General features: G+C 41.0%; 1 protein-coding gene across 4 annotated transcripts in view; it reads left to right on the forward strand.

The window, feature by feature from the left end:
- Positions 1–2,294: 2,294 nt before the first annotated feature.
- Positions 2,295–27,943, forward strand: part of LOC149315968 (N-fatty-acyl-amino acid synthase/hydrolase PM20D1-like) — a 59,299-nt gene continuing 33,650 nt past the window's right edge. For 3 of the 4 annotated variants that reach the window (XR_016280426.1, XM_089514499.1, XM_089514500.1), the window contains exons 1-12: positions 2,297–2,542; positions 5,284–5,370; positions 7,768–8,003; positions 8,313–8,399; positions 8,684–8,817; positions 9,758–9,877; positions 12,633–12,708; positions 13,765–13,826; positions 16,293–16,371; positions 17,914–17,985; positions 22,316–22,484; positions 23,300–23,399. Coding sequence is in view for 3 of the 4 variants with exons in the window: in XM_089514499.1 (XP_089370625.1) it covers positions 2,326–2,542; positions 5,284–5,370; positions 7,768–8,003; positions 8,313–8,399; positions 8,684–8,817; positions 9,758–9,877; positions 12,633–12,708; positions 13,765–13,826; positions 16,293–16,371; positions 17,914–17,985; positions 22,316–22,484; positions 23,300–23,399 (1,439 nt within the window). In the remaining variant the exon portion in view is untranslated. Of the gene's footprint in view, positions 2,543–5,283; positions 5,371–7,767; positions 8,004–8,312; positions 8,400–8,683; positions 8,818–9,757; positions 9,878–12,632; positions 12,709–13,764; positions 13,827–16,292; positions 16,372–17,913; positions 17,986–22,315; positions 22,485–23,299; positions 23,400–25,976; positions 26,141–27,943 lie in introns of those variants that run through there. The other variant, XM_089514498.1, reaches the window with a different exon arrangement.

Here is a 27,943-nt window from a genome sequence, read left to right on the forward strand (position 1 = left end):
CCTCCTACAACCTATCCCATCATCCCCTCCTGCTCTTTCAGTCCGATGAAGGATGACAAGCTAAGGAGGGGGCAGGGAAGGAGGACAGCATCCAGACCCCCACTGAGCATGCGCAAGGGTCCCAATTCGAATAAATGAATCCGCATGGTATGCACCGGTGTGGTAATACAATTTGCACTCACTCCGCTTTGCATGAATCCGCATCACATGACTTGCCTTGCATTCAATTCCCCCTCGATTCGGAAGGGCAACGGAAGGGCAACCAGGTGTGACAAAACATTCACGTTACGACGTGAATCTGCATAGCTGAATCAGGAGTCACCCCGGATCTGAGCTCCAAAAAGCCCCGTGTGATACACTGCAGAGGGTCTTGCAGATGTCTCATCCACAGGATCTACATGCATTGAGGTTGACATGAGGGCAGTTAACAGCAACAATTGCATAATTATGTTAAACAGGGTAATCTCAATGCAAATAACTACAGGCTAGGGGAGATTTGCACCTTTACAACAGCATCTTTATAACAGCATCCTGCCTGCATCTTCAGGAGAGGCGGGAAGTAAATTATCATTATCACCATCATCATCATCATCATCATCATCACTACCACTAACCATTTACAGGCTGAACACTGGTAAAAAATGAAATGCCCCACAGTGAAGGCAGGGAAGATGAGGAAGGTGTTTATGTTTCTTAAGGCAGGTTGCAGCATACAATAGGACCCTTCTTCAAATGTCAGGGAGGCCTAATACCTGTTCTCTATCACCCTCACAAACATTTAGGATATATTCATGCAAACAACAACAACAACCCAACATTTGCCTAATCTATGTAAATTACTAAACTGTTTAGTTTGCCACAAGTATGTGTAACACCATCACAGCATTATATGCACAGTAGTTGGCCAACCTGTTGTCATGACACAATAAATATTTGCACCGCAAATATGCATGCTTCTCCCTCGGCCCAGCAAATGCCTCACTTAAGTCTATACTAACAATGTGTTAGGGATATACTCCTCTCTATTAAGCAAATGTATTGCCATCCAGTTGAGCTGCTGCTGATTCTTTTATGGGTTTTGTGTATATAAAAATTTCCATATTTTATGATTCCTCTATCCTTAAAAATTGCAGAAGAGTTTTTCGTTAAGCTCAAGAAAGATTTTCCTTTTCTTTCACATCCTAGTTTTTGAAGCGTGTGCTTAACACCTAGCCTTAGTTGGTTTCGGTGATTCAGAGTCTGACTTTTAGCTGGTTCTACTGATAAACAAATGAATCAACTTAATTCTATCAGACTAATTAAGGGAAGTAACAGAACTGTTCCATTCTGCTTTGTTCAGACTTTCCCTGGAGCACTGTGTTCTCAGCACTAGTTCAAGGGTATCAGTATTCTGGAATGGGCTCAAGGAAAGGAGACCAACATGATAAAAGGTCTGGGAAATAAAACAGAATAGTGGAAGGAGTTAGACATGTTCAGCATTCAGAACAGAAGACTGAGAGGTAACTGAAAAACAGATCATGCAATAGGGATTCAGCCTGAGTTAGATGGGGTTACACTCCTAAAAACACAGGCTGAGTTTGATTCAGCCCTGAGCTTGGAGGCCCAGGTTTTAGCAATGATCCTTTCACACTACATTCATAGCAGTTTGCTTCCATTTTAACTGTCATGGCAAGATCTTCGTCAATCTTGGGGTTTGCACTATGGGAAGCCACTAGAGCTCCCTGGCTGACAACTTTAACCCCTCCCTAAAGGATTAGTGTCTGAATCATGATTTTCTAATCATTTTCTATTGCTAATTGATTTTCTACCTTATCTTGCACTAAAAACTTTATCCCCTCTATGTTTTCAGCATCAAGAAGAGTGCTGCAGGAGACAAAAACTAGAATACTTGTGCTTTTAAAATAATGACGATGATGATGAGGACGATTCAGACATTTGTTATCATTGTTATCGTTTATGCTATTTATTTCATTTGTAGGCATCCTTTCTTCCAGAAGGGGCTCAAGGCGGTTCACAGGTAAATTAGTTTATATTATAAGATTACATCCACCTTTCTCTCAATAATGAGACTCAAGGTGGTTAACAAAACCTTTTAAAAATTCAGATTATTATTATCCCATCTCTCCTTGTGGACTGAGACGGACAGACAGATACACTGCAGTTCCCAGAATTCCATAGCAGTGAGCCATGGCAGTTAAAGCGCTCTCGAAGCGGATTATCCCTGCAGTGCGGTGGTGAATAATAACCGCTTCATTACTGATTAACGAGAGGCCGCCTCTCTCTCTCTCTCTCTCTCTCTCTAGAAGCAGAGCGGGAGGCGACAAAATGGCGCCGCTGCGTCCCAGTCTGCGCGGGCTCTTGTGGCTGCTGGGGCTGGGCCTCTGCGGGGCGGCGGCTGCCCTGATGGCGGTGGCCCTGGCCCGGACTTATGGCACCCGCCGGCCCCCGACGGCGGAGGCCCCTGCTGCGCTTCGGAAGCCGCGCCTGGCTGGGCCTGCCTTCTCTCCCCAGGAGAGGCAGGAGCTCAAGGAAGCCCTCCGAGGTAAAACGGAAGGAGGAGCAGGACGACGAGCAAAGAAGTCAATGGCCCCCTCAGGATGGGAACAGGCTCCACGAGGCAGAGACTACTCAGAACAGCCAGGGAAGGCAGCCGGGGAGCCAGCTGAGGAGGAGCTAGCTGCCCGTCTGTCTACCTACCTATATCTGTCAATCAATTAATCAACCAATTTCATCTATCTATCTATCACTCTATCTGTCTCTTTCTATCAATCTATCTATATCAGTCTGTTTGTCTGTCTGACTGGGACACCGCCTTGAGTCCTTATGCTGGGAGAAAGACGGGATATAAGAAAATAATAATAATAATAATAATAATAGTCTATCTATCTCATCTGTCTGCCAATCTATCAGGCAATCTTTATCTATCATCTATCTTTCTATCAGTCTATTTATCTATCTATATCAGTCTGTCTATCAGTCTATCTGTAAGTCTATCTATCTATTTATCTATCTGTCAGTCAATATATCTATCAGTCAGACTTTCTATCTATCATCTCTCTATCAGTCTTCCTATTAACCTATCTATCTATCTTTCTGTCTATCTATCTATCTATCTATCTATCACCAATCAGTCTATCTATCTGTTTGTCTGTCTATTTATCAAGCAGTCTGTCTGTCTGTCTATCAGTCTATCTTTCTTTCTGGGAGTTATTGCCCACCTTTCTCCCAAAATGAGCTTCAAGGAATATATCTGTATGTTTCTGTTTAAAAACTGACAGAAGTACTGAAGAAGGTCGGGAGGAAGCCCTGTAAACCCACTGGGTGACCTTGAGCAAGTCACACTCTCTCAGCCTCAGAAGATGGCCATGGCAAGCAACTTCCCCTCTGAAGAAACTTGCCAAAGAAACCCTAGGATAGGGTTGCCTTAGAGTCACCATAAGTCGGAAACGACTGGAAGGCACACAACAACAACAACAACAACAACAACAACAGGAAAGTGTATTTCTTCCCATATTACATTTCCAAAAGGAAAGATAAGGGTGTATTCCACATTAATGCTACTATTATAAACACATTGGCTTCAGTCCAATTATTAACTAAAGCAGATCTACTGAGTCAGTAGAGACTTAGGGTGCATCTACATTGTAGAAATAATGCAGTTTGACACCACTTTAAGTGCTGCAGCTCCATCCTGTGGAATCCTAGGATTTCTAGTTGTGCGAGGTCTTTAGCATTCTCTCCCAAAGAGTGTTGGTGTTTTAGTTGTGCGCTTTCAAGTAGTTTCCGATTTATGGCAAACCTAAGGTGAAACCATCATGGGGGTTTCTTGGCAAGTTTCTTCAGAAGGGGTTTGCCATTGCCATCTTCTGAGGCTGAGAGAGTGTGACTTGCCCAACATCTCAGCCAGGATTTGTACCCTGCTCTCCTGAGTCCAGTGCTCAAACCACAAAACTACAAATGCCAGGATTCTGTAGGATGGAGCCATGGCAGTTAAATTGGTGTTGAACTGCATGATTTGTACAGTGTAAATGCAGCCTTACTCGGCACTTATATGAGTTCCTATTGATTTGGCCCCATTCTATTTGGAACCAACACTTAGATTTAGGCCATTTCTTTCTTCATATGAAATCATACTGAGTTTGATTGAGTTAGCCTCCAAATAAATATGATTATTATTGCAGCCAACTTGTGCGGACGTAATTTCTACAGGTTTGACTTGTCATGCAAGCTATGCCTTCTGAAATGTCCTCTTCTACTCATCTGTTAAAGGTGGAGGATCCCTTACTCCATTTTTTTCAGGTGGTCCCATTAAATACACACCTGTCTTCTTTACTTGCTCCTCCTCAGCCAAACCCACAGAAGTGTGTGATCAAGGGGGAAACAACATTCTGTGTGAGAAAGCTGAATATGAAAAATCCAGGGTGACGAGATGTCCTCCTTTTCCAGCATATGTCCTCCATTGCCACCTGTCCAAGAGGAATTTCAAAATGTCCCCCATTTTCAATATGACTAAGAAGCATGTCTTTATATTTCTAGGAGGGTTTTTAGATTTTATTTTGTGATGCCCTCTATTTTTCTCAAATGTCCTTCGTTTTGTGGTACCTCAGCCTCCTTTGTGGTTAGGACATCTGCAAAAAATCCTTTCTCCTTTCACACTGTTTCAATTAGGAAGGTGTGGTAAGTACAAGTTTTGCCAATCTGTCCTCCATGCGCGCTGTCTATATTAGTTGGTGAACCATTCTGGTAGATACCTGTTTTATTATTGAATAGTGCTTTACTAATGTAAAACACACAATAAGAAATAAAATGATATATTGTAATTCTGTATTTTTAGGCCTTTAAAGAATGTTTTTGGGGGACTGTGAATATAGATTTTCAGCCACCATGTAACTGTATCAAGTTAGTTTGCAAAGCCACAAGTGCAAAGATGAAATGAGGCGAAAAATTACTCATTTCTTCAAAGTCTTTGTGTCTGTTTCTGTTTGTTCTGGTAATTCAAGACAGGAAAGTTATAGCTTGCCTTCATTTTGCAACCACCCTTTAACTATACTTTAATCCTTTTTCTGCACTGCTGGCCCAGCTTCAGTGTTTGTTATGCTTATGGCTTATCACAGTGTTTTTCAACCAGGGTTTCCCAGAAAACCTAAGTTTCCATAGGTTTCTAGGGGTTCTATGAGAAATTGTGATTAAAAAAATAAACTATTTAAAAGCTGTATTGTTGTAATGTAGCACTTTGCCTGTCTGAGAAAACCTCAAAATCTCTTCTCTTGTATTTTATGTAAGGTGCTATCAGAATACAAACAGTCTCCTTCTCTGAAGATGATCAGAATATAACAGCCCTGGCAGAATTTGAGCCATATATTCGCAAAGGTATTTGACTTTAGGTTATTATTTTGACAGAGAGAATGGCATGTGTAACACAGAAGATCTGATTGTTGTATGGTTAAAGAGTGCTTGGAATTCATTATCGTTGTTATAATTTTTACTTGATATGACTGAAGTAGTAAACTGACAAAATGAGATTTATTATTCAGTAAAGTGCAAATGACAAAAGATAGATTTGGTACTGAATAGAATACTGCTGCTTAATTAACTGAAGCAGTTGTAAAGCCTTTTTAAAATATATATATGTAATGTATTAAGTTTTTATATTAAATATTTTTTCTAAATTATATTTATCACTGTGTGATTGATTATACAGAAGGGCTACAGCTCCTCAGAGCATTTTTTTTGCATACAGGAGATGTCCGGTTTGTTCTCCAGCATGACCAAGTAGATCTGTCTGAAATCCTGGAGAGCTTCTGCCGGTCACTTTAGGAGTGCAGAACTGCTGCACTTTACTATTAGCTATGCTTTCTGGAAGTTAAAACCCAAAACATCTGCAAGGACAAAGGTTCTTTCTCTGGTCATAGACATTCAGTGCTGAACTAGATGAATTAATGGCAGCTCCATATATCCTAAAGTTTAGAAGATTTTTTAAAAAAATCAGACTTTGATCTGACTACAGATCAGTTGTGATGCAAAGATGTATGTAGATACACTGCATCAACACGCAGACTGAGCTCAGAAAAGTTGTGGGAAAGTTCATGTAGCATAGGAAAGTTGGGCCCGTTACAAACGGGCACCCTAGGACGGACTCAGTCCGTGCTAGGGTTAGAAAGGGGCGTCTCTTCCAGACGCCCCTAACCCTAGCACGGACTGAGTCCGTAACAAATGGTGGCGGCCGTTCCACACGGCCGCCGCCATTTTAACATAACGGACACTCTGCGTCCGCACGTCATGCGGCGGAAGTGACGCCATGAGTGCGCAACTAGCACCTCGCAGTGTCTCTTCCGGGCCGCAAGAAGGAGACAGCAACCGGCGACGGCAGCAGACCGCCGTATTTCGGCGGTCTGTAACCCACCTTGGTGTAGAATAGTTGCTAACAGCACAATCCTATATGTTTAAGTAGTTGGGCAAATCCTAAACTTTCACTAGAAGTGAAGATGGCTAAACTGAGGCTGTCATACTTTGAATTTATTATGAGATTACCTGATATTGGAAAGCAATGTGAAAAGAGGGAGATTGTACAGTACTGCAGGTGGATTGATTCAATCAAGAAAGCCACAACCCTGAGTTTGCAAGACATGAGTGTGATGACTGGGGCTCCCGGTTGTTACAACAAATTCATAAGGTTTCTATAAATCAGTCAACTTGACAGCAGACAACAATAACAACAACCAAATCCTATTGAATTCAATTCCACAATAAATGTATATAGGATTGCAGCTTAAGAATAGTTTTTTTAAAAAATAAATTCATTAAATTCAAACAACAAACATGAAAAAAAATCAATAAAGACAACTTTAACAAACATGGATATAAAATGACAAAACACGAATTTAATACTTCCTCTCCTGGCTTGGTTAATCTATTATTTTTAACATTAAATTCCTTCTTTTGCAGGTCTCCATGCATAACATTACTATACAAATCATTGTTTTAATCTTGAATTTCAAATTATATTTAAAAATATATAATTTTAAGAATATGAGAGCATAACCAAAAATTGTCTGAACTCTATTCCTAAATTGTTTTAGATAGGTATGTATAAGACTGATATAAGTAGGTCACTCTTTCTTAACCTCAGCTCTTCACCTGCAATGTAGTGATAAGGAGGTATTCGCACTCTATAGAAATGTGCTTGGTAAAATCATAGATGTAAAGGCCTTTGAACATTCAGTCAGCTTTTATTAATTCAAATTATATTAAATGCTGTGTGCAAGAACTACAGCTGTTATATGCAAGTGAATTAAATTACAGGTTATGTTTCCCTTCTCTGGAATTCTGAAATCCAAAGTATTTCAAAAATCAGAACTTTTTCATTGGTGGCTGAGATAGTGACAACTTTGCTTTCTTGTTTTCAAGAGTGTTTTTGGGGCAGATAAGAAAGCAGGTAGTTATTTTCATTGTTGTAGCTGTGTGCTGGTTTTTCCAGATGTTACAGAAGTCTGGCAACAGAAAAGGAAATCTGTAAATGCAGAGTTGTTTATACTTTTTCAAAATATATTTCCCACATTGGATATGATGGTAGGGTGTGGAGGCAGGAGAGTTGTGGAGTATTCTTCTCCTTTGTCCTTCAGTTAATCATTATCTCACATGAATTGTAAAAGATTTAAAACTTTACTGAATACATCTGAACTGTCTCCCCTCACCGGTGTATCCAGATCATAGGTTCAACATTTTAAACAATCCTAAGTATTTTTCTTATTTTTCTTTTACCTCTAGCCTTTCCTGGAGTGTTTTCTGCAACATTCATTCATCATGAAGTTATTGGAGGATATAGTCACCTGTTTACCATCCAAGGGTCTAACTCTCAACTGCAGCCCTACATGTTGCTTGCACATATAGATGTAGTTCCAGCTTCCCCTGAAGGCTGGGATGTTAGTGACCCTTTCTCTGCTGAGGAGCATAATGGGTTCATATATGGAAGAGGAACACTGGATAACAAAAACTCTGTCATGGTATATGCATTGTAAATTTACCTTTTGGAGAATGCAAAATGTTTATGAGAGGCAGATATGCATGAAATGTAATGTCCCATAAGATGTAGAGATGGCCATTAACTTGGACATATTTAAAAACAATTTAGAGAAATTCATGGAGAGTGAAGCTTACCCTTTTTCTCTTTTATTATTTAATGTAATGTTTATGTGTTTGTTGTTCTTCATGTTATTCTGTTTTATGTAATTTATGGTAAAAACCATCTCTCTTTTTATGATGGTCTGTGACCATCATAATAAATTATTGATTGATCTGTTTGCATTCCACAGGGGATTCTACATGCACTGGAATTCTTACTGAGACGAAATTACCGGCCACAAAGAAGTTTCTATATTGGCCTTGGGCATGATGAAGAGGTATTTTTATGACATACAATATCCACCATACTTGTGGCATTCAGTGCCACAGTTTGCATGTTGGGTGCAGGATTTTAGTAGTTCTTAGAATGAACCTGTACAGTTCATTTAGATTCTACATTTTTGATACAAGTGGCTTGAGGCATAATGGTCTTTCCAGTCGAAGATAACTTTATAGTAGTTGCCTTTTTCTAATGTAGCATTGGATGCTTGCTGCTACCTGATGCAAAATAGTACGATAGTGGCTTGATATCATGAGATCTTGTTATGGTTTTTTTTTTCAGATAGGTGGTCAAAAAGGAGCAAAAAAGATTGTGGCTGAGCTGGAATCTAGAGGGGTAAAACTTGCTTTCCTGCTTGATGAGGGAAGCTTCATCTATGATGGGATCGTCACAGGAATAGAGAAACCTGTAGCTCTGTAAGTAAGTTTACCACAAGAAATGTTACTGTTACTCTTATGAAACAATAGGGAGCTGGAAGCCATGCCTGATGAAATGCAAATAATTCAGACATTATCTAACAGTAGATTCTTATCTACCCTTTGTTTGGCCCTTCTCTAGAGTGTTAAAAATGTATAGTGCACCCCATCTTGCTTTATGATAAATATAAATGACTGACCACAGAAATATACTTAGTCAAAATGATTCCAGCCAAGAAGACAAACAAATGGGTCCTAGAACAGATCAAGCCAGAAATCTCCATGGAAGCCATGATGACAAAACTGAGGCTGTCATACTTTGGACACATCATGAGAAGGCATGACTCATTGGAAAAAACAACAATGCTAGAAAAGTGGAGGGAGGTAGAAAGAGAGGGAGGCCTCATGCTAGATGGATAGACTTTATTAAGGAGTTTGCAAGTATTAGTTTGCAAGTACAAGTATGAGTTTACAGGAAGTCTTGGAGATGTCTCATCCACAGGGTCTCCATGGGTTGGGATCAGCTCGAGGGTGTTTAATAAAAACAAATGGAATAATATGTATGCATTTGGAGTCCTGTTTTGGGGATACTGGTATTCGTTTTAAAAGGCTCATCCATATTACTGAAAGGAGCAGGATAAATGGGCAATGGAGTCATTGGATTTCAAACAGGTGTGAGGTTTTTCTGTTTTGAGCGGACCAGAAAAGAATTATTATAGTTCCTATTGTGTTACACAGCATAGCAGTGTTGTGAACTGATCAAAAACGACAAGCATGATACACACTTTTTGTGTGTTTTTATTTTTTGAGTAGATAAAAATATTCTAAATAGAATCATCAGTAAAGTGGCAAATGCTAGACCTGATTATCAAAAGAGGCATATTTGATAGAGAAAAAACCTGCTGTGGATTTCATTAATGCATTTTCCTCCACTTATCAGAATAGCCATCACAGAAAAGGGTGCAATTACAGCACATTTCGGTGTGACGTCAGTGCCAGGCCATTCTTCTGCACCACCTAAGAGGACAAGCATTGGTATTCTTTCTGAAGCAATGTCCAGGTCAGTGTTTAGGGAGTCCCTATACCAGGAGAAAGGCAGGATATAAATAGTTGTTGTTGTTGTTGTTATCTGTCCCGGTAGCAGATTTCTAAAACAATGTGATTTATGTCTACTCAAATGAAAGTCCCCTTAGGTTCAGTTAGAACTTCTTTCCAGGTAAGGCCAGGGTGGGTGGATGACCAGATGAATGGTGGAGGGAGTTTTCGACTGTGGTGTGTGTAAGATGGGAACCAGAAAGGAGATGTAATAAACTGGCCAAGAGCATCTTCATGAGGCTGGAGTGTTAAACAGTGTTATAATTTCCCACACTTTCATATGGTCATCTACCCACCCTGGCCTGAGGCAGTATCCTTCCTCCTGCCCTTGTCTCTTAAAACTGAAGTTGTCACCTCATCACTATACCCACAAGTTTTGCATTTCTGTGGCTACTCAGGCAGTCTAAGTATAAAGGTCCTTCCTGGGCAGTAGTTCACTCTACAAATTTGAGGAAGTAGATCTAATCTACCAAAATGCATGCTACCACTTCTTTCAACAATTAGTCTCAAAGGGGCTACAGGATCCCTTTGGGTACCCATATTCCAGACTAACATGGCTATGCCCTTGATTTTTCCAGTTGTTGTTTTGGCCTCTAGGTGTGTTACTGCTTATGCAACTGGTTGTAAAAAGCCTGTACTACCAGTTCTATAACAGGTTGTGCAATTGTAAACTATGCTGACTCTCCTCCACCCTCCAAGACATGGCATCCACAAATACAAAATCATATATCCTAGCCAGAATGGCATTTATGCTACAACTTCTTTCACACAGGCCTGTTACAGACTGCCAAAATAAAGCTGCTTCGGGTCTCTTTGGAGGTATGCTATTTAAATGATGCATGGGTCCTAAGAGTCTGGAGGTCGCGCCAAAGCCACACTCCATTCCTAAGCACTGGAGTGCAGCTTTGGTGCAGCTTCCGGATTCTTAGGATGCATGCATCATTTAAACAGCATACCTCCAAAGAGACCCGAAGCAGCTTTATTTTGGCAGTCTGTAATAGGCCACAGTTAGTCTCAAAGATGCTACAAGATCCCTTTGTGTACTGATACTTGAAACTAACGAGACTATGTCTCTGAATAAATGTAACTGGATGGCCTTAGGAATGTGAATATCTGGTTAGATAAGCCCTAGCAATAGAATAGTGTTAACAGTTCATGGTGCAAATCTGTTGTCATTCCAGTATTGTAGAATTTTAGATTATAAGCTTGTCAAGGCATATCAGGACTGTGGCAGTGGCCCAGATCAGGCTGTGCCTGTGCAGTTGCCACAGTCCCGGCATGATCAGGTTGGGAGAGGCCTATGGCCACTGTTTTTGCCCTGTCTGCATGACCCCTTAGACATGTATGCAGAGACCATATTCCAAATAATTTTTGCCTCTCATCTGAGAGGACACTGCTTCCATTTCCTTAGTAAAATGTGTGTGCGTGTATGTGTCTTTAAGTTGCCTTGTCAATTTATGGTGACCCCATGAATTTCATAGAATTTTCTTGGACAAAGAATACTAAGAAGTGGTTTTGCTACTTCATTCCTCTGAAATATAGCCTATAACACCTGTAATAGGGTGAAAAATAGCTTGTATGTCGTTGTGGACATACTGCCAGTGTTTTCAGACTTCCAGAAAGCGATATAAAATATGTATGTTTGGTTTTTTAAGAAATGCATTTAGGAACCTGTTACAATAGAAAAGATAAAGGTTTATTTTATAGTACATAGAACTATAGAAGGGAATGCTGTGGATATAGTATATCTTGATTTCAGTAAAGCATTTGACAAGGTTTCCCATGACATTCTTGCAAACAAGCTTGTAAAATGTGGGCTAGACAAAGTAACTGTTAAATGGATCTGTAATTAGTTGACCGACGGAACCCAAAGGGTGCTCAACAATGGCTCCTTTTCATCCTGGAGAGAAGTGACCAGTGGGGCCCCACAGGGCTCTGTCCTGGGCCCAGTGCTATTCAATATCTTTATCAATGACCTGGATGACAGAATTGGGAGCATACTTATCAAATTTGCAGATGACACCAAATTAGGAGGAATAACTAATACTCCAGAGGACAGGATCAACATTCAAAATGATCTGAATAGACTAGAAAGCTAGGCCAAAGCTAACAAAATGAAATTCAACACAGAGAAATGTAAGGTACTGCACTTAGGGCAGAAAAATGAAATGCACAGATATAGGATGGGGGACACCTTTCACATGTAGCCAGTGTGGTGTGGTGGTTTGACCACTGGACTATGACTCTGAAGACTAGGGTTCAGATCTCTACTTGGCCATGAAAACCTGCTGGGTAACCTTGGGCTAGTCATACTCTTTCAGTCTTGGGGGAAGGCAATGGCAAACCCCTTCAGAACAAATCTTGCTGAGAAAAACCTCTGATAAGGTGGCCTTAGAGTCATCATATGTCAAAAACAACCTGAAGCCACATGAAAACAACTGAAATATTTAATTCATATGTGTCATCTTTGTTTTGTAATTTGCTTATTTATTTCATGGAAGTATTAGATTGCAAGTCTATCTAGGCAGGATTTGCCATCTGAAGTGTTGTTTACAAAACTTAGTTCTCTAAGCAGAAAAAAATTACTGCTGCTACCATTCCACTAATACTACTGTTATGACTACTGTCAATCAAAGGCCGCTTTAAATACATTCGTTATTAACCTGGATAAACAGAGCGATACAATGGAGTGTTTATTTCTCCTTCTGCATTTCTTCTAGGCTGGAGCAGAATCCCATGCCAAATATGTTTGGTCATGGACCTGAACTCAAGATGTTTGAGGAATTGGCACCAGATGTAAGGATTCAGCCATTTGTGCCCTTTTACTTGTTTTCACTGAAGTGATCATAATATGAATAGTGTTAGCATTATTAGCCAGTACTAATTACATGTTGATATGTCATTTTCTTGGTCTTCTAGGAGCTATTGAACAGGTCACCAGAGAAAATAATAGATTTCATCATCATTTCTCTGTCATACTGTTCACAGGAGTCTTTTCTTTCAGCAGGGGTTGAGCAAAGCCCTTCAGCATTTTCACACTGATTTTTCCTTTTCTGTTTTTTTTAAAGGTGTATGCAACCCCTAGGGGACACAGTGGGCAATTTTAACATGTTTTTGGCCCACCTGACCTATTTTAGGACTGGAAGGACACTTTCCCAAAAGGGGAAGAAACTTGTGGTGCAAGCGCAAGAGCTACCTTTTGAAGTTCAGGAAAGGCATATGTAGCTTCTTGGGCCTCTAGAATCTGCCCCCCCATGCTTTAAATTTTTCCTATTAACTACTTAATTCAGAAATTTATATGCCATTTTCCCCCATTAAGGATTGCTTAATACAGCTTACAAAAATTATAAACATCATAATCATCCATAATTAAAATAGTGAACAGTTGTTCAAACATAAGACCAAAGCAATATTTAGCATTATGGGAACAAGGGCTGCAGTCATCTGTTCTTGCAGTATCACATTTTGCTTCAGTTAGTTCCTGGCTGGACTAGTTTAGCAGTTGTTATATCTGACCCAGCAGTCTATTATGATTTGTGCTTTTCCTCCAGAGTAAGATTGCAAACTCGCTTTTAAAGCATAATTTGTAATCCTTGTTTGAAAGGCAAGCATAAATCATTATTTAAATAGAGCATCAAAGTATGGTTTTCTGAAGTTAAAAAAGCTGAAGTGGGTTGGGGGGTGTTTCATGCAGAGGAAATGGTCTGGATTATGCTTCATATACTTAACCATTCCTAACTTGCAAGACCATTTTCAACAGTGCTTTCGAATGGTAAATGTTATGTCAGAAAACACCCTTATTAGAAGCAGATTTTCTGGTATGTATTAACTTTTTCTCCTCTCATTATTCAGTTTAGGTTCCCTCTCAATGTTATCATGTCAAATTTGTGGCTGTTTGCACCTCTAGTTGGCAGGTAAGAAAGAGGCATGGTACTTAGTTGTTTTTAACTATTTTCAAGAAGGCTTAGAAATAATGGTATTGTGGAGTTATTTACTTTCCCAACAACAAAGTGGCCATTGCTGAGGGAAATGTTCCCCCATGAATGGCCAGGCTGTGCACCTGGCTGCCTAATAAGGCTTTTGTAAAATAGCAACTTTATAGGTTTAGTTTGTTATGAATAATCTGAAAGAGCATGCTTCTGTAAGTACTGAAATGTCCTGTCTGATAGGATGAGTGTTAAGGTGGATGGCAGTTTATAGAGCTTAAGGGAATATATGCCTACCTCAAGTTATAGCAATCTAAAATTGTCCACATAAGACAAGGGGGAAGGAGAAGGCAATTGAGACAGGGTCAACAGGCAGAATATGCATTTATTTAAGCAGACGGGGCTTATTTAACCAGAGGCCACTCCTGTCTTGATCGACACAGAACTGTGGCAGCCAGTCTCTGCGGTCCCAAGAGTGCCCACTTCTGTGGGCCCAAATGAGCCATGAAAAAGCGTGGTAAAAAACTGTGCCTTTCACGGCTGGTTTTGTGCCACATTCGCCGGCCTCAGAGGGATCTGGGGGTGTGCATGATCTGCATACTCTGCCCCTGGATTGGCCCAACAGTGGCCCTTGGGGGCTGTCTGTTTAATAGAGTTAGAGTGCAACGTTATTAGGAATTGGGTGGGAGAAGTGAGTTGTTTTACTGCTGTCTGCTGATTTTTGTTTTTAATACCATTAAATTAACATTCCTATTCTGAAGTTTTACACCAACTAAGAGAAACCTGTAAATAGGCATTTTATCATTCTTTAAGTAATACAGTGCAGTGCACCCACATCATATGCGGGTGTGCTATACATGGCTTTCAGTTTACGCTGAAAGCCGCATGTTGGAAATGGTAATGGCATGCCTGCGCCGTACATACTGCTCCACACGACATGCACGAGCCCCATTATTTTCAGTGGGGCTCAAGCATACACACTATTTGCCTTATGCAGGGTGTGTGTGTGTCTGGAACGGATCCCCCACGTAAGGCAAGGGACCACTGTACATGCATTGGCATATAATTAATTCAAATAAATGGTGGCCATAGACTTAGAATCATAAAATTTGGTTAGAGTTGGAATATATCCAAGAGTCAACTAGTCCAACCCCTTATCAGTGCAGGAATCCACATCATTCCTAAAAGATGACCATTCAATGTCTGTTTAAAAAATGTGAAGGAGAGACTACCATTTTCTGAGGTAATCTTTGAATACCTCTTACTGATATTATTTCTAATAATAAGTTGGACTCTCCTTTCTTGTAATTGGGATCCATTACTTTGAGTCATACCCTCTGGAATAGCAAAAGAAAAGGCTTGATCCTCCTCCTATATGACAGACGTTTGAAGATGGCTTTCATATTATGCTCAAAATTCTGCAACATCAACCATACATGGAGAGAGAAATCCCAAAGTTCCAAGCAAGGTTCAGAAAAGGAAGAGGCACTAGATACCACATTGCAAACATTTGATGGCTAATGGTGCTCATGAGAATATAGAAGCTTACATTTATCTCTGCTGAAATATGGGCCTGTTACAGACTGCCAAAATAAGGCTGCTTCGGGTCTCTTTGGAGGTATGCTGTTTAAATGATGCATGGGTCCTAAGAGTCTGGAAGTTGTGCCAAAGCCACACTCCAGTCCTAAGCACTGGAGTGCAACTTTGATGCAGCTTCCAGATTCTTAGGGTGCATGCATCATTTAAACAGCATACCTCCAAAGAGACCCGAAGCAGCTTTATTTTGGCAGTCTGTAACAGGCCTCAGTTTGTTTGTTTTGTACCATTTCTGCTATTGGTTAAAAATAAATTTGAATCCTGGTTTTGTCTTGTGAGCTATTGTAACCTTCCACTCCAGTTTGGCATTATTGTGAAAATCTGATTAGTATTCTCCTTTCTCCGTCAGTTAAGGGATGAAGCAAACAGCCAAGAAGGAGCAGCCTCTGGAGCACAATTGGGCTGGGACTGTGGCAACTGCATGGCCCGCTCCCTGCATTCCCAAACTACACCACCCAAGAGCTGGATTAAAACTGCTCCTTTTTAAGACCAGAGGGCTTCGTCGAAGCACTTCCAGCCACTTTGGGGCCGTTCGTCATATAAAAACTACACCCCCAAAGCATCTAGAAGCTGCTTCATTTAGGCATGTGTTTCGGGTTCTAGTCATTTGCAAGGATGTAAACAAAACTGAAACCAGATTTCATATTACATGCAGCATTAAAAAAATAATTAATACATTGTATGTGGAAATGTATCACTGCAAGAATTCTCAAGTAAAGAAATTCAGGCAAAACACAATAAACATAACTGAGAAATGTATGTTTATTGAGCCAAAATATTGTTACTAATTTGTGGAAGGAAGCCTACATTAGTTTACTTTTGGACTTGAAGAAGTTTGTCTTTTTCATCTTCACACAGATTTCTTGAGCAACAACCCACCACAAATGCTTTAGTTCGGACCACTACTGCAATCACTATGTTTCATGGAGGAGTCAAGGTACCATTTTATGAATTAACAGGATTTCCCCTAAAGCATAATGAGAACAGTCTACATTTGTCTGATCTATAACCATGGCTTCCCAGATTACCACTCAAGATTACAAGAATACAAACCTCACCACCCACCCCGTCACTTTTTAAAGTGACATTTGCTCCTCCTAAATGGACTATTCTCTGTTCCTGAATTTAGGGTGTAGATTCTGTCTTTTCCCTTTTATATACATATAGTATGAGATAGCCACCTGGGTAGACTGATAGAATAAGAACCACTGGTTTGCCTCCAAGTGTAAGTACATTAAACAGGGAGCTACAGCCATTTTCAACTCTCTCACCTATGCTTCAGTAGATAGCACTATTTTCAAACAGCTGTTTATGGCATTGGTGGTGACAGGTGGTAGAAAGGAAGAGGAGGAAAAGAGGTTGAACAAACTAAGCAGGCAGATCCTGAAATTGTTTGGATATAACCAGTATAAGTTTACACTACTTGGGATGATATTGTTGCTGGTCAGCATATCTGCCTAAATACCAAATGAAGTGGTGAGATCACAGCTCTTCTACAGTTCTCTTGGTGCAAACCAATCTATAGTTTTCTCCCACTTAGGGGTTGGAGAGAGGCAGAGCACAGGAAAGCTTGCTTGGCTTAAAATATCTTGATAGGAGACTACCCCATGTTGCTCTGTTGTCATGGTTCCACCCCTTGGGAAACTAGGCACTATGGCAGATGGGCCAGAGAAGCTTCCCCGGTTTCCTAGCCTGCCATGTGGCCATCTAGGCATTCTGATAGACCACCAAGAGGTTCAGTATTGAGAACGTGCCACTGTTCCTCTCCACAAAGTGCAGACTTGGTTTCCAGATCACTGGGACCTAGGGTTGATATATTGGCACTAGATACTTTTAGATGTACACTTTTTAAAAATTAAGTACAGGTACTCTAAAACTATTCCTCAAAAAAACCTTATTTGGCTAAGTGGCTTTCCTTGGTGTGCTAGTGAAACAGTGACACATGGTGGTGAAATGAGAAAGAGCATGTTGGACTTACTTTCTTCATAATTCTTGTTTGCTAAAAAGCAGCCCAAACTACACCTGATGGTGGCAGACTTGCACCTTTTAATTCAGGCTTGTCCTAGTTATGTGGGAAGTAGGGTATATGGTTTAAAAGGGATTCATGATTAGGCAAATGAATTTGCAGCCTGACCCCCAAGCTGTTTTATTTCCAGGATGCATCTCTTTTGGGTCCCTCCCTTGGCAAAGAGCCAAAATAGAGCTTTTTGTAGTGTCATTACAAGTGGAGAGTGAAGAGAACAGTGACACTTCAAACAAGAAGTGTAAACAAGTGTGCTTTTTTCCTATCAATACAATTTGCAATCTTCATTTAATATTGATAGGATGGCACAGGCCAACTGATGACAATGTAATGGGTTCAGAAATTATTAGTGAACAATGGAAATTGTTTGAAAGCTGCTATGTTTCATCTGTGGTTTGTTGCTTGAAGATAATGCCTTTTGCATTTATGCTTATTTTTTTCTTCCCTTGTCTCTAGTCCAATGTTATTCCACCATCTGCAAATGCAACTGTGAATTTCCGCATCCATTCAGCTCAAACAGTTGATCAGGTACTTTAACTATGTGCAATATTATTTGTTTTCACACTTCATGTTTTATCTTTGTGAAAAGCCAGTCTGGGACTGTTCAGTGTCTTCTTCAGTCTGGCAGTGAGACATAACTGTAGAGTTATTTCCAGAAAATAAAGGAGCCGGACAGGGTCAAGACAGAAAGAAGCTGAGAAAAAGAGGCTGGAGCAAGATGACACTGGAAGTTGTAAAGTCTCAAACAGGGTCCTTGGGGACAGACATAGATTTCTCTTTTGTAAATTAAGCAAGGATGCATTTGAGGAAGTAGGCTTAAGTCTACAAAAGCTCATGGTATCAACTTCTTTCCTTCACTTAGTTTCAAAGGTGCTACAGGATCCCTTTGCATACAGGTTACATATAGTACAGTCAGCTCTCCATATCCACAGATTTTTTTATCCATGGATTCAAGCATCCACACCTTGAAAATTTTCCAAAAATGTAAAAAATACAAAAAACAAACCTTGCTTTTGTCATTTTATACAAGGGACACCAGCTGACTGTGCCATTGTATTTAATGGAACTTGAGACTCCACGGGTTTTGTTATTCATGGAAGTTCCTGGAACCAAACCTTAGTGGATACCAAGGGCCCACTATAATAGATTGCAGTAAGAGTTACTGTAATTTCTGTTCTTGCCTCTTATCCCCTGACAGCAGCTTTAACTCAGAAGTAGCAATATCTTGAATTTCCATCTTGGGAATTAAACTCATGCTTTACGTGTAAAATAAAAAAGTTCCCAAGCTCAATCCTTGCCATTTTGGGGTAAAATGGAAAAGACCTGTCGCTGTCTATATTTTTGGGAAACTGCTGCTAGTCCAAGTAAACAGTACTGAGCCAGATGGGTCAGTGGTCTGATTCAATATAAGACAACTTTGTGAAATAAGGGGGGAATAAATATAACTTATTAAAGACCAGCTTTGTTATCATCCTTGCTTGCATTGGACATGCTATTGACAACACAATCTCCACCATAACCAACCTCACTTCACAGATAATGTGGCATAAACAAGGCAACACAAACAGCCAAAAGACAGACAATATAAACCAACAGGCAGATACCTGGCAATCAGTTTCTATGCATTGCAGTAACCAGTTTTAGAGATTAATCTGAAACTATAAAAGGTCTAGAATGAAGCAATATTTGTCCTTCTGCACTTGGTGCAGATGGATTGCTCTCTTATATTTCTTTTCAGATGGACTTGCTCTCTTATATTTCACTTGGTAGGGTGCAAACGTAGCACCCTATTGCTGGGAAGTCACAATAAGGAACACTGTAGCAGTTTGTGGAAAGAGCAGACAATGTTTGAGGAGGGTCTATGCCTGTCAGAATATTCCAGGCTGTTCCCCAGAATATTCTGGCCCTGAATTCTTCCCCTTACCTGCTGTATTTTGCTTCAAATTTTTGGCTTTCACATCAAACGACAGGTACTGCCTTTGCACATGGCCCCATTCGTCACATGGTGCCTCTGCTGAGGTCAGAACGAGGTGCTTATCCACACTATTGACTTTAGTCAGAGTGATTCAAGCCCACTGTGGTGGTGCTGAGCAGCTTGCAGGGTCTGTGAGTCAAAAGGCAGCCACTGTCATTGCTGCGAAGAGAGCCAAAAACCCCTAGCAAAAGGTGAGTTATTTATATGTGGGTTAAGGGGAGGAAGCCCTGAATCAGGTGCAGGCATCATGAAAACAGTCCGGACCAAATTTGGGGTATTGTTCCTGCATCATTTAAACAGGATGCAGTGAGGCCAGGAGGAATTCTGGGTAAATCAGCTGTGTAGACAAAGACTAAGTAACATCTCAGAGCTGTAAAATGTATTCCATGTGACACTTCTATATAGTACATGTTCCACCTGTTATAAATCTGCCATCAGATATTTACAGAGCCAGAAAAACCAAGGGATCATCAAATGCATGACATAGAGTGTGTTGCAATATGACCTACTGCATGTATATCTATTTCTCCCTTGCCATAGTTATAGAGAAAGGCTGCTGAGAGATACTTTATTTTTTCCACAGACATAACTTGTCTGGGAAACTTGGCTGCTGAGCCTCCTGAGAGGCCACAGGCTCTGCTGGAGTGAGCACAGCAGAGCTAGGACCAGGCTCAGGCTCAGGTCCCAGGGGAGGCTCTGGCTCATCCTCCGAGTCCTCCTCCCGGCTGGGCAAAACATAACTTGAGTTAGCAAGCCAACAAACCAAGGTGAAAAGGGAAGTTACCTTGATAATTGGTGTCCTATTCTAAAATTAGAAATGGAATAACTAACAGATGTGATTTCTTTCCCCCCCCCCTTTTTTTTGTATTTAACGTTTCTCAATGATTTTTAAATTAGCAATGTAGACAGTCTAAGGGTCTTTTAATAATAATAATAATATGGTTTATTTATAATCCGCTTTTCCAAAATTTGATCAAAGCGGCATACAATTGGAGTATAAAACATCTCAATAAAATCAATTAAAAACAACATTAAAAACAACTCAGTAATCATAACAACAAAAGGGCCAGATGGATAGGGGAGTCGATATACACACTACCAGGTCGTCAATGAAAGGGGGTAAGGGATAATATGATTTTCACGGTGGGAAGGATTGGGAAAAGAAGAACATCTTTAGATTCTTTTTAAAAAGATCTAAGGATGTGGTGGAGCGGAGATTATTCCAAGATCTAGGGGCCAGGATAGAAAATGCCCTCTGTGAGGTCCTCACATAGCGTGTTGTTGGGACCTCCAACAATTTCATCCCTGTCGACCTGAGTGTGCGGGGGCGGATTGTATGGGGATAGGCGGTACTCCAAGTACCCTGGGCCCAAGCCATTTAGGGCTTTATAGGTCATTACCAACACCTTGTATTGAGCCCGGAAGCGAATAGGCAGCCAATGAAGATCTTTCAGAATAGGTGTTATATGGTCAGACCTGGAACAACCAGCGACCAGTCTCACTGCCATTATTTTGCACTAACTGTAGCTTCCGGGTTTGGTACAAGAGTTGCCCCATGCATTGCAGAAATCCAGTCGAAGGGTTACCAGAGCATGTACTACAGTTACAAGGTCCCTCCGGTCCAGGTAGGGACGCAGCTGGCGTATCAGCCAAAGCTGATAACAAGCGCTCCTGACCGTCGCATCCACCTGAGATGACAACTGGAGCGACGAGTCTAGGAGCACTCGCAAGCTGCAGACCGAGTCCTTCAAGGGGAGTGTGACCCCGTTCAGGACCAGATGGCAAATCTCACCACCCAGACCCGGGGAACCTATCACCAGTACTTCCATTTTCTCTGGATTCAAACTGAGTTTGTTTTCCCTCATCCAGCCCATTACCAACTCCAAGCAGGCGTTTAGAGGAGAGATGCCATCCCTAGTCACTGCATCAGTCGGAGACACGGAGAAACATATTTGGGTGTCATCAGCGTACTGATAACACTGTGCCCTGCATCTCCGGATGATCTCTCCCAGCAGTTTCATGTAAATGTGAAATAGCATGGGGGACAGAATAGCTCCTTGAGGGACACCAGATGTAAGTGCCCTCTTATTGGAGCAAACGTCCCCCAGCTGCACCATCTGGAATCTACCCGAGAGGTAGGATCGGAACCACTGGAGCGCAGTGCCCCCGATACCCAACTCCCTCAGGCGTTCCAGAAGGATACCATGGTCAATGGTATCGAAAGCCGCTGAGATATCCAAAAGCACTAACAGGGACACGCTTCCCCTGTCCATGCCCAGATGGAGATCATCAACTAAGGCGACCATGGCAGTCTCAGCTCCATAGCCTGCCCGGAAGCCGGTTTGAAATGGGTCTAGAAAATCCGTTTCATCCAGGATCGATTGGAGCTGGAAAGCGACTGCTCTCTCGATCACCTTCCCCAAAAATGGCAGCAGCGATACAGGCTGATAGTTGTTATGAATCAGAGGGTCTAAGGAGGGTTTTTTTTAGCAGGGGTTTAACCACTGCTAATTTTAATTTAGATGGAAATTGTCCCTCTCTTAGAGATGTATTAATGCAACATAGTTAGCACCGCATCCCCCCCACCCCCCCGAGCTGCCAGCCATGAGGGACAGGAATCGAGAGAGCACATCGTCTTCCTAACATGAGGAAGTGGCTCAAAAATCATTGCCTAAGAATGTTCAGCTGTTAACACTAATGATCCTATGGTGTAACAGGAAAACACCTTTTAATACTGAGGCGGGGGGGGGGGTCCTTTTCTGGCTCTGTATTTTTCTTTAGAGATCTGTTATTGATTATCAGAGTTGACATGCAGCCTTCAATCTGTTAATTTTGTGATGGAAATCACCTGTAGCTTACGTGGTCTTTTGGGTGTGTTCTTAGGTCCTGGAAATAGTAGAAAAAACAATTGACGATAAGAGAGTGAAGATAGAAATTGGGAATGCCTTTGATCCACTCCCAGTTAGCCCCTGGGATGACCAGACCTTCGGCATGCAGGTTTTCCGTCAGTCTATCCTGGATGTTTTCCCAGATATTGGCAGTATAGCTCCAGGTACTGGCAAATGCATGATTGTTATTGTTTTGTTTCTCATTTTCCACTCAGTAATCCCTATTTGGTTTCCATTTGCTCTTAATTCTATTCCATTGCTACACTCACAACACACATACACATGTTCAGATAAAAAAAAGACATTGTTTCCCCTCTTCTGTTTCCTGTTTCTGACCTAGGTTGTTTGGAAACTTTTTACTAGTAGGACTCATTTTAAAAAAGTTTAACAAAAACTAGCAACCAGTGTACCGAACTTTAATCTCTCACTTTATATATAGCATATAGTTTGTAGGTCTTATACAAAACTGACATACTTTTATTTTCTTCATTTAGAGCAGTGATTTCCAAACTCTGGCATTCTGGGTGTTTTGGACCTCAGCTCCCATAATCCCAGATCATTGGCCAAGATGGCTGAAGCTTCTGGGAGCTGAAGTCCAAAACACCTAGAGGACCAATATTTAATATTTAAACAAAACAGTGGAAACATTTCTATTGAGACCTGAGCAGTTTTATTGGCTTCTGTTGCTCTAATCTAGTATTTACAGGGGAGAGTTTTCAAAGCTCCTAAGAAAATTTCAGCACATCTTCCAGTGTTAGATAAGAGAGCAAGAACCTAAATCCAGTTGATAATTTCAGCTAAAGTAAAGCGTTGAATCAGTTGCTGAATAGGTAAAACCTACTGTTGCAGTGGATCTACGCTAGTTCAGACTAGTAATTGGACAGGCCTTAAGATCTTATTCCCTTTATCTGTTACCTTAACGTAATATTGACTTCCTTGCTATCAGCTTCATGATTTATCCTGATGATTTCTTATCCAGGCATTTGTGTTGGAAACACTGACAGTAGACATTACACCAGTCTCACAAATGCTATTTATCGATTTAACCCAGTAATCTTCGGCACCAAGGATTTGCCAAGGTATAGTATTCTACTTGATTTTTTTTCCCTAGTAAAAATTCCAGGAGAAAAACATGAATGTTTTCACTATCAATACATATAAATTATTGCCAGTAATGTATTCAAGACTTTACAGAATACTTTCAAGTCAATTCTCAAGTTTGGGAGCTAACTTTAAGAGAAAAAAAGAGGTTGGCTACATTTCTCAAAGGAGAACAGTAAATGCATTAGGCGATGGGCTTGACACAGGGGTTGAGGTCTACTCAGCAGCCTGTGGATGAGCGTTCTAAAATTTTTGAAAGGCTTTGGAAGGATCCTTCCACCTCAAAACTATTGCCTGACATATTTGCTGCTTTCTTCTGAGAAACATCCTGTGCTCTGGGGGTGGGTCTTGCCTATTGCTCAAAATGAACGATGCCAGCAAGTCTGTCACTAAAAATATGCTAGTTGCAAGTCAGGTTGAATCAGTGCATCATTTATTGTTGAGTTGAGTCCAGGTTGAGTAACTGAAGCAACTTAAGTCATGCATGAGTCCAAGTCAGTCAATTAAAGTCTACATCATTGATTATTGCCATTGAAACATGACAAGAGATCAGCACTTTGCTGTAGCCTTGAATTAGATTCAGAGTGTTGTGGTTTAAGTGCTAGAATAGAGCTTTGGGAGACCAGAGTTCTGATCCTTGTTAGCCATGGAAACCCACTAGGTAGCCTTCAGCAACACACATTCAGCTTTAGAGAAAAGCAGTGGCAAATCTCCTCTGAACAAATCTTTACAAGAAAACCCTATGACAGTGTTGCCGTAGGTTGGAGTCTAAATGAAAATACTGTATATACTTATGTATAAGTCTGGAAATTTTAGTCAATAAATTGGCCCCAAAAACCTGAGCCGACTTGTCCAAGGGTCAGCATAAGTTCTGTACTTTAACTCTTATTAAAAGAAGGAAACAACCCCTAGTGAAAGGCAAGAGTATATAATCTGTCCTGGAAGCACTGACCCCCCTCTACTCTCTCATTCATCCAACCTTTAGTGTGAGCACAAACAGCTATGCCTGGTGAAATGATGTAAGTTATTTGGCATTGTTGTCCTTTTCTTCATTCTTTATATCTTTTGTTACATGCCCCTAAGTCTTACCCTCAACTTATCTATGGGTCATATCAAAATCCATGATTCTCCCCCCCCCCCCCCCATCCTGCCCTCAACTTATACATGAGGTCGACTTATAGTCGAGTATATACAGTAAAAGACATGGGAGGAAGTTATATCCTGTTCTTGTCCATATGAGAACTACATTGGAACAGGAACATCTCTTCTAAATCTGAATTACAATTGTTACTGCTGTTGAATGGCCTGGAGAACATCTTGGAAAAGTTACTATTTGGATTGCAATTCCTAGGTTCCCTTAATTACCATAGCCAGTGGCCATGCAGGCCGGGAGATTCTGGGAGTTGTGGTCCAAATCAGTAATTTTTTTCTGAATTCTGACCTGTTACAGATTCATACTGTAATACTCTAGTCAGATATGTCTAATATAAAGAACAAGAAAAAAGGCTTTGGCCTAAATCCAACATGTGAAAATTTCATGCTCCACAATAGTAGTAGCATCAGTGTTTGTGGGTCCACCCTTTCTCTCACTTGAAAACCTGCCTTTGAACCAGGCTTGGAGGCTTTTTAGGGTGTTTGTGGAGGGTTGTTGGAGGAGAGAGTAGTGATTGCCCATATCTCTGCCTACAGAAACACCTAGGGAGTACTATGACATAGATCGGAAAGTGGCTTTGTTTGTTTTAATCTCATCCAGCAGGTATTATTACTTCACAACGATTATACTTCACGCATAGTAAAAGCAAACAAGCTAAGTTTATTTGCCTCAGACTTCTCAGACTTCTAAATCCAAACAAACTTCTCCTAATCCTTACTTTCTAATTCTGTTAAAATGCCCAGAACTCCAAACACAGGCTTCCCAACCTGGGGTGCCTGCACCCCCAAAAGGTGTGATTTCAAGGGGTGCAACAAACAGTGGTTTTTATCCTTGAGTGACTAGTCATGAATCATCACTCAGCCAGCTGTCAGTGTGAAGTGTTAGTAGGTGGTTGTGTTGAGAAGTGGTTGTGAGTTATGTTGCATAAACAGTAGGGTCTGAATAGACAGGCCAAAATAAAGCTGCTTCGGGTCACTTTGGAGGTATGCTGTTTAATTATGCATGTGTCCTAAGAGGCTGGAAGCTTCGCCAAAGCCACACTTTAGGAGCACAGCTTTGGCATGGCTTCTGGCCTCTAAGGACACATGCATCATTTAAACAACATACTTCCAAAGCGACTTGAAGCAGCTTTATTTTGGCCTGTCTGTTCGGGCCCAGTAGTCTCTTTTATTTAATCAAAAGAAGAGAACTTATGTTGTTAGCTATTTTGGCACCTTTTCAGTAAAGCAAGGAGGAACATGTGGCCCTTTGCACATTGTTGGACTGCAAGTCCCACCATCCATAGCCAGCATAACCAATGGTGATGAATGATAGTCAGCACAGTCCAATGGTATCAAATTTCCCACTACTATTTTAATGGAAAGTCTTGATATAAAATATTTTAAATATTTTTTTTCTTAAGGGACCATGGCAAGATGAGAGACACAGACTTTAAAAACATGCCACAACTAAGTTACATACCATTATCTAGATCCATTTCAATCTGGTTTCAGGCCTGGCTATGGAACAGAGGTAACCTTGATCGCCTTGGTGGATGACCTACGCAGGGAACTAGACAGGGGGAGTGTGTCCCTGTTGGTTCTCCTGGACTTCTCAGCAGCTTTCAATACCATCGATCATGGTATCCTTCTGGACTGCCTCTCTGGGATGGGGCTTGGAGACACGGTTCTACAGTGGCTCCATTCCTTCCTGGACAGGCAAACCCAGAAGGTGATACTGGGGGACTCCTTTTCAGCCCCCTGGCCATTGACCTGTGGGGTGTGTCAGGGCTCTATGTTGTCCCCTATGCTGTTTAACATATACATGAAACTGCTGGGAGAGTTTTGGGGTGCAGTGTAATCAATATGCAGATGACAACTCTACTACTCCTTCCCACCTCAATCAAAGGAGGCTGTCCTGGTCCTAAACCAGTGTCTGTCATCAGTAATGGACTGGATGAGGGCAAACCAGTTGAAACTTAATCCCTGAGAAACCATATCTGGCCATGGTGGTACATGCCTTGGTTACATCACGTTTGGACCACTGTAATGGGCTGTACATGGGGCTGTCTTTGAAAAGTGTTTGGAAAATTCAGTTGGTTCAAAGAGCTGCTGCCAGGCTGTTAACAGGGGCAGATTACAGAGATCATACAACGCCCGTGTTGAAACAGCTTCATTGGCTGCCAATTTGTTTCTGGGCACAATTCAAGGTGCTGGTTATTAACTATAAAGCCTTACGTGACTCAGGTCCACACTATTTGGCAGACTGTTTCTCCTGGTATGAACTGGCCCGGACTCTGAGATCCTCTGGAGAAGCCTTTCTCTCCGTCCCAACACCATCACAAACACAGTTAGTGGGGACACAAGAGAGGGCCTTCTCGGTGGCTGCCCCTAGACTCTGGAACTCCTACCCAGGGAGATCAGAATGGCTCCCTCCTTGATGGCTTTTCGCCAGCAGGTGAAGACCTACCTATTCACACAGGTGTTTAAGGAATTGCTATAAGGACAGGCAGGGGTGTTGGACCATTTTAAAAATTTGTTAGTTCCCCCCCTTATTTATAGTTTTATCTTTTTAAAATATGTTTTATTCTTTTAATAACTATCTGTTTTAATATTGTAATAATTTAATTCCATTGTAATGTACTTATTATTATTATTATTATTTATTTTTTTAATTTAATTTAATTTTTTATGTTTTTAATTGTACTGTTTTTAATGCTGTGAAGCCGCTCTGAGTCCCAGTCCTGGGGAAAGAGCGGGATACGAATAAATATAATAAATATATAAATACCACTCACGTTAGTTGAACCATAGGCCCTGTATGCATGGGCCAAAAGGTCTGTACTCCCCCTGGCCTCACATCGTCCCATATGGATGACGCAAGTCAATAGCTCCAGACTGGGATAGGCCAGTTCAAGTCCCTATCTAGTGATCCTGGACCAATCCCACTATAAAGGGACCTTGGTGCAAGTCAAACAGACCTGCTCTTTGCCATGGAGTTTTCTGGAAACTGTGGCAGCAGCAGAAATACCATGTATTCCATGTAGCTCCATGGTGTGGTGGTGGGCAAGTGTGTCAACACCTAGCCCAGGGACTAACCCAGGTCAGAACCCAGGGCAGGATAACACGATCTTGACCTGTGCTATCCTACCCATCTGCTTAGGCCCATAGTTGATTAACTGAAATTTGAGTTGATTAACTAAAATATATAATATAAGCAAGCTCTTTAATACTGTTATCGAGGTGCAATTTCTTATCGAAATTTTTCATCTGTGATCTAAATGAAAAATTAGTGATCCACTGACTGCAGAAACAGATAATCTGTATCCTTTAGGCTTTAATGGAAAGGCCATAAATCTATTTTTTTGCAAAAACAACTGCATATTTACAG

Source organism: Sceloporus occidentalis, unplaced genomic scaffold (assembly GCF_023333645.1).
Source record: "Sceloporus occidentalis isolate IW3139 unplaced genomic scaffold, rSceOcc1.0.p SCAF_3, whole genome shotgun sequence".
NCBI lineage: Eukaryota > Metazoa > Chordata > Lepidosauria > Squamata > Phrynosomatidae > Sceloporus > Sceloporus occidentalis.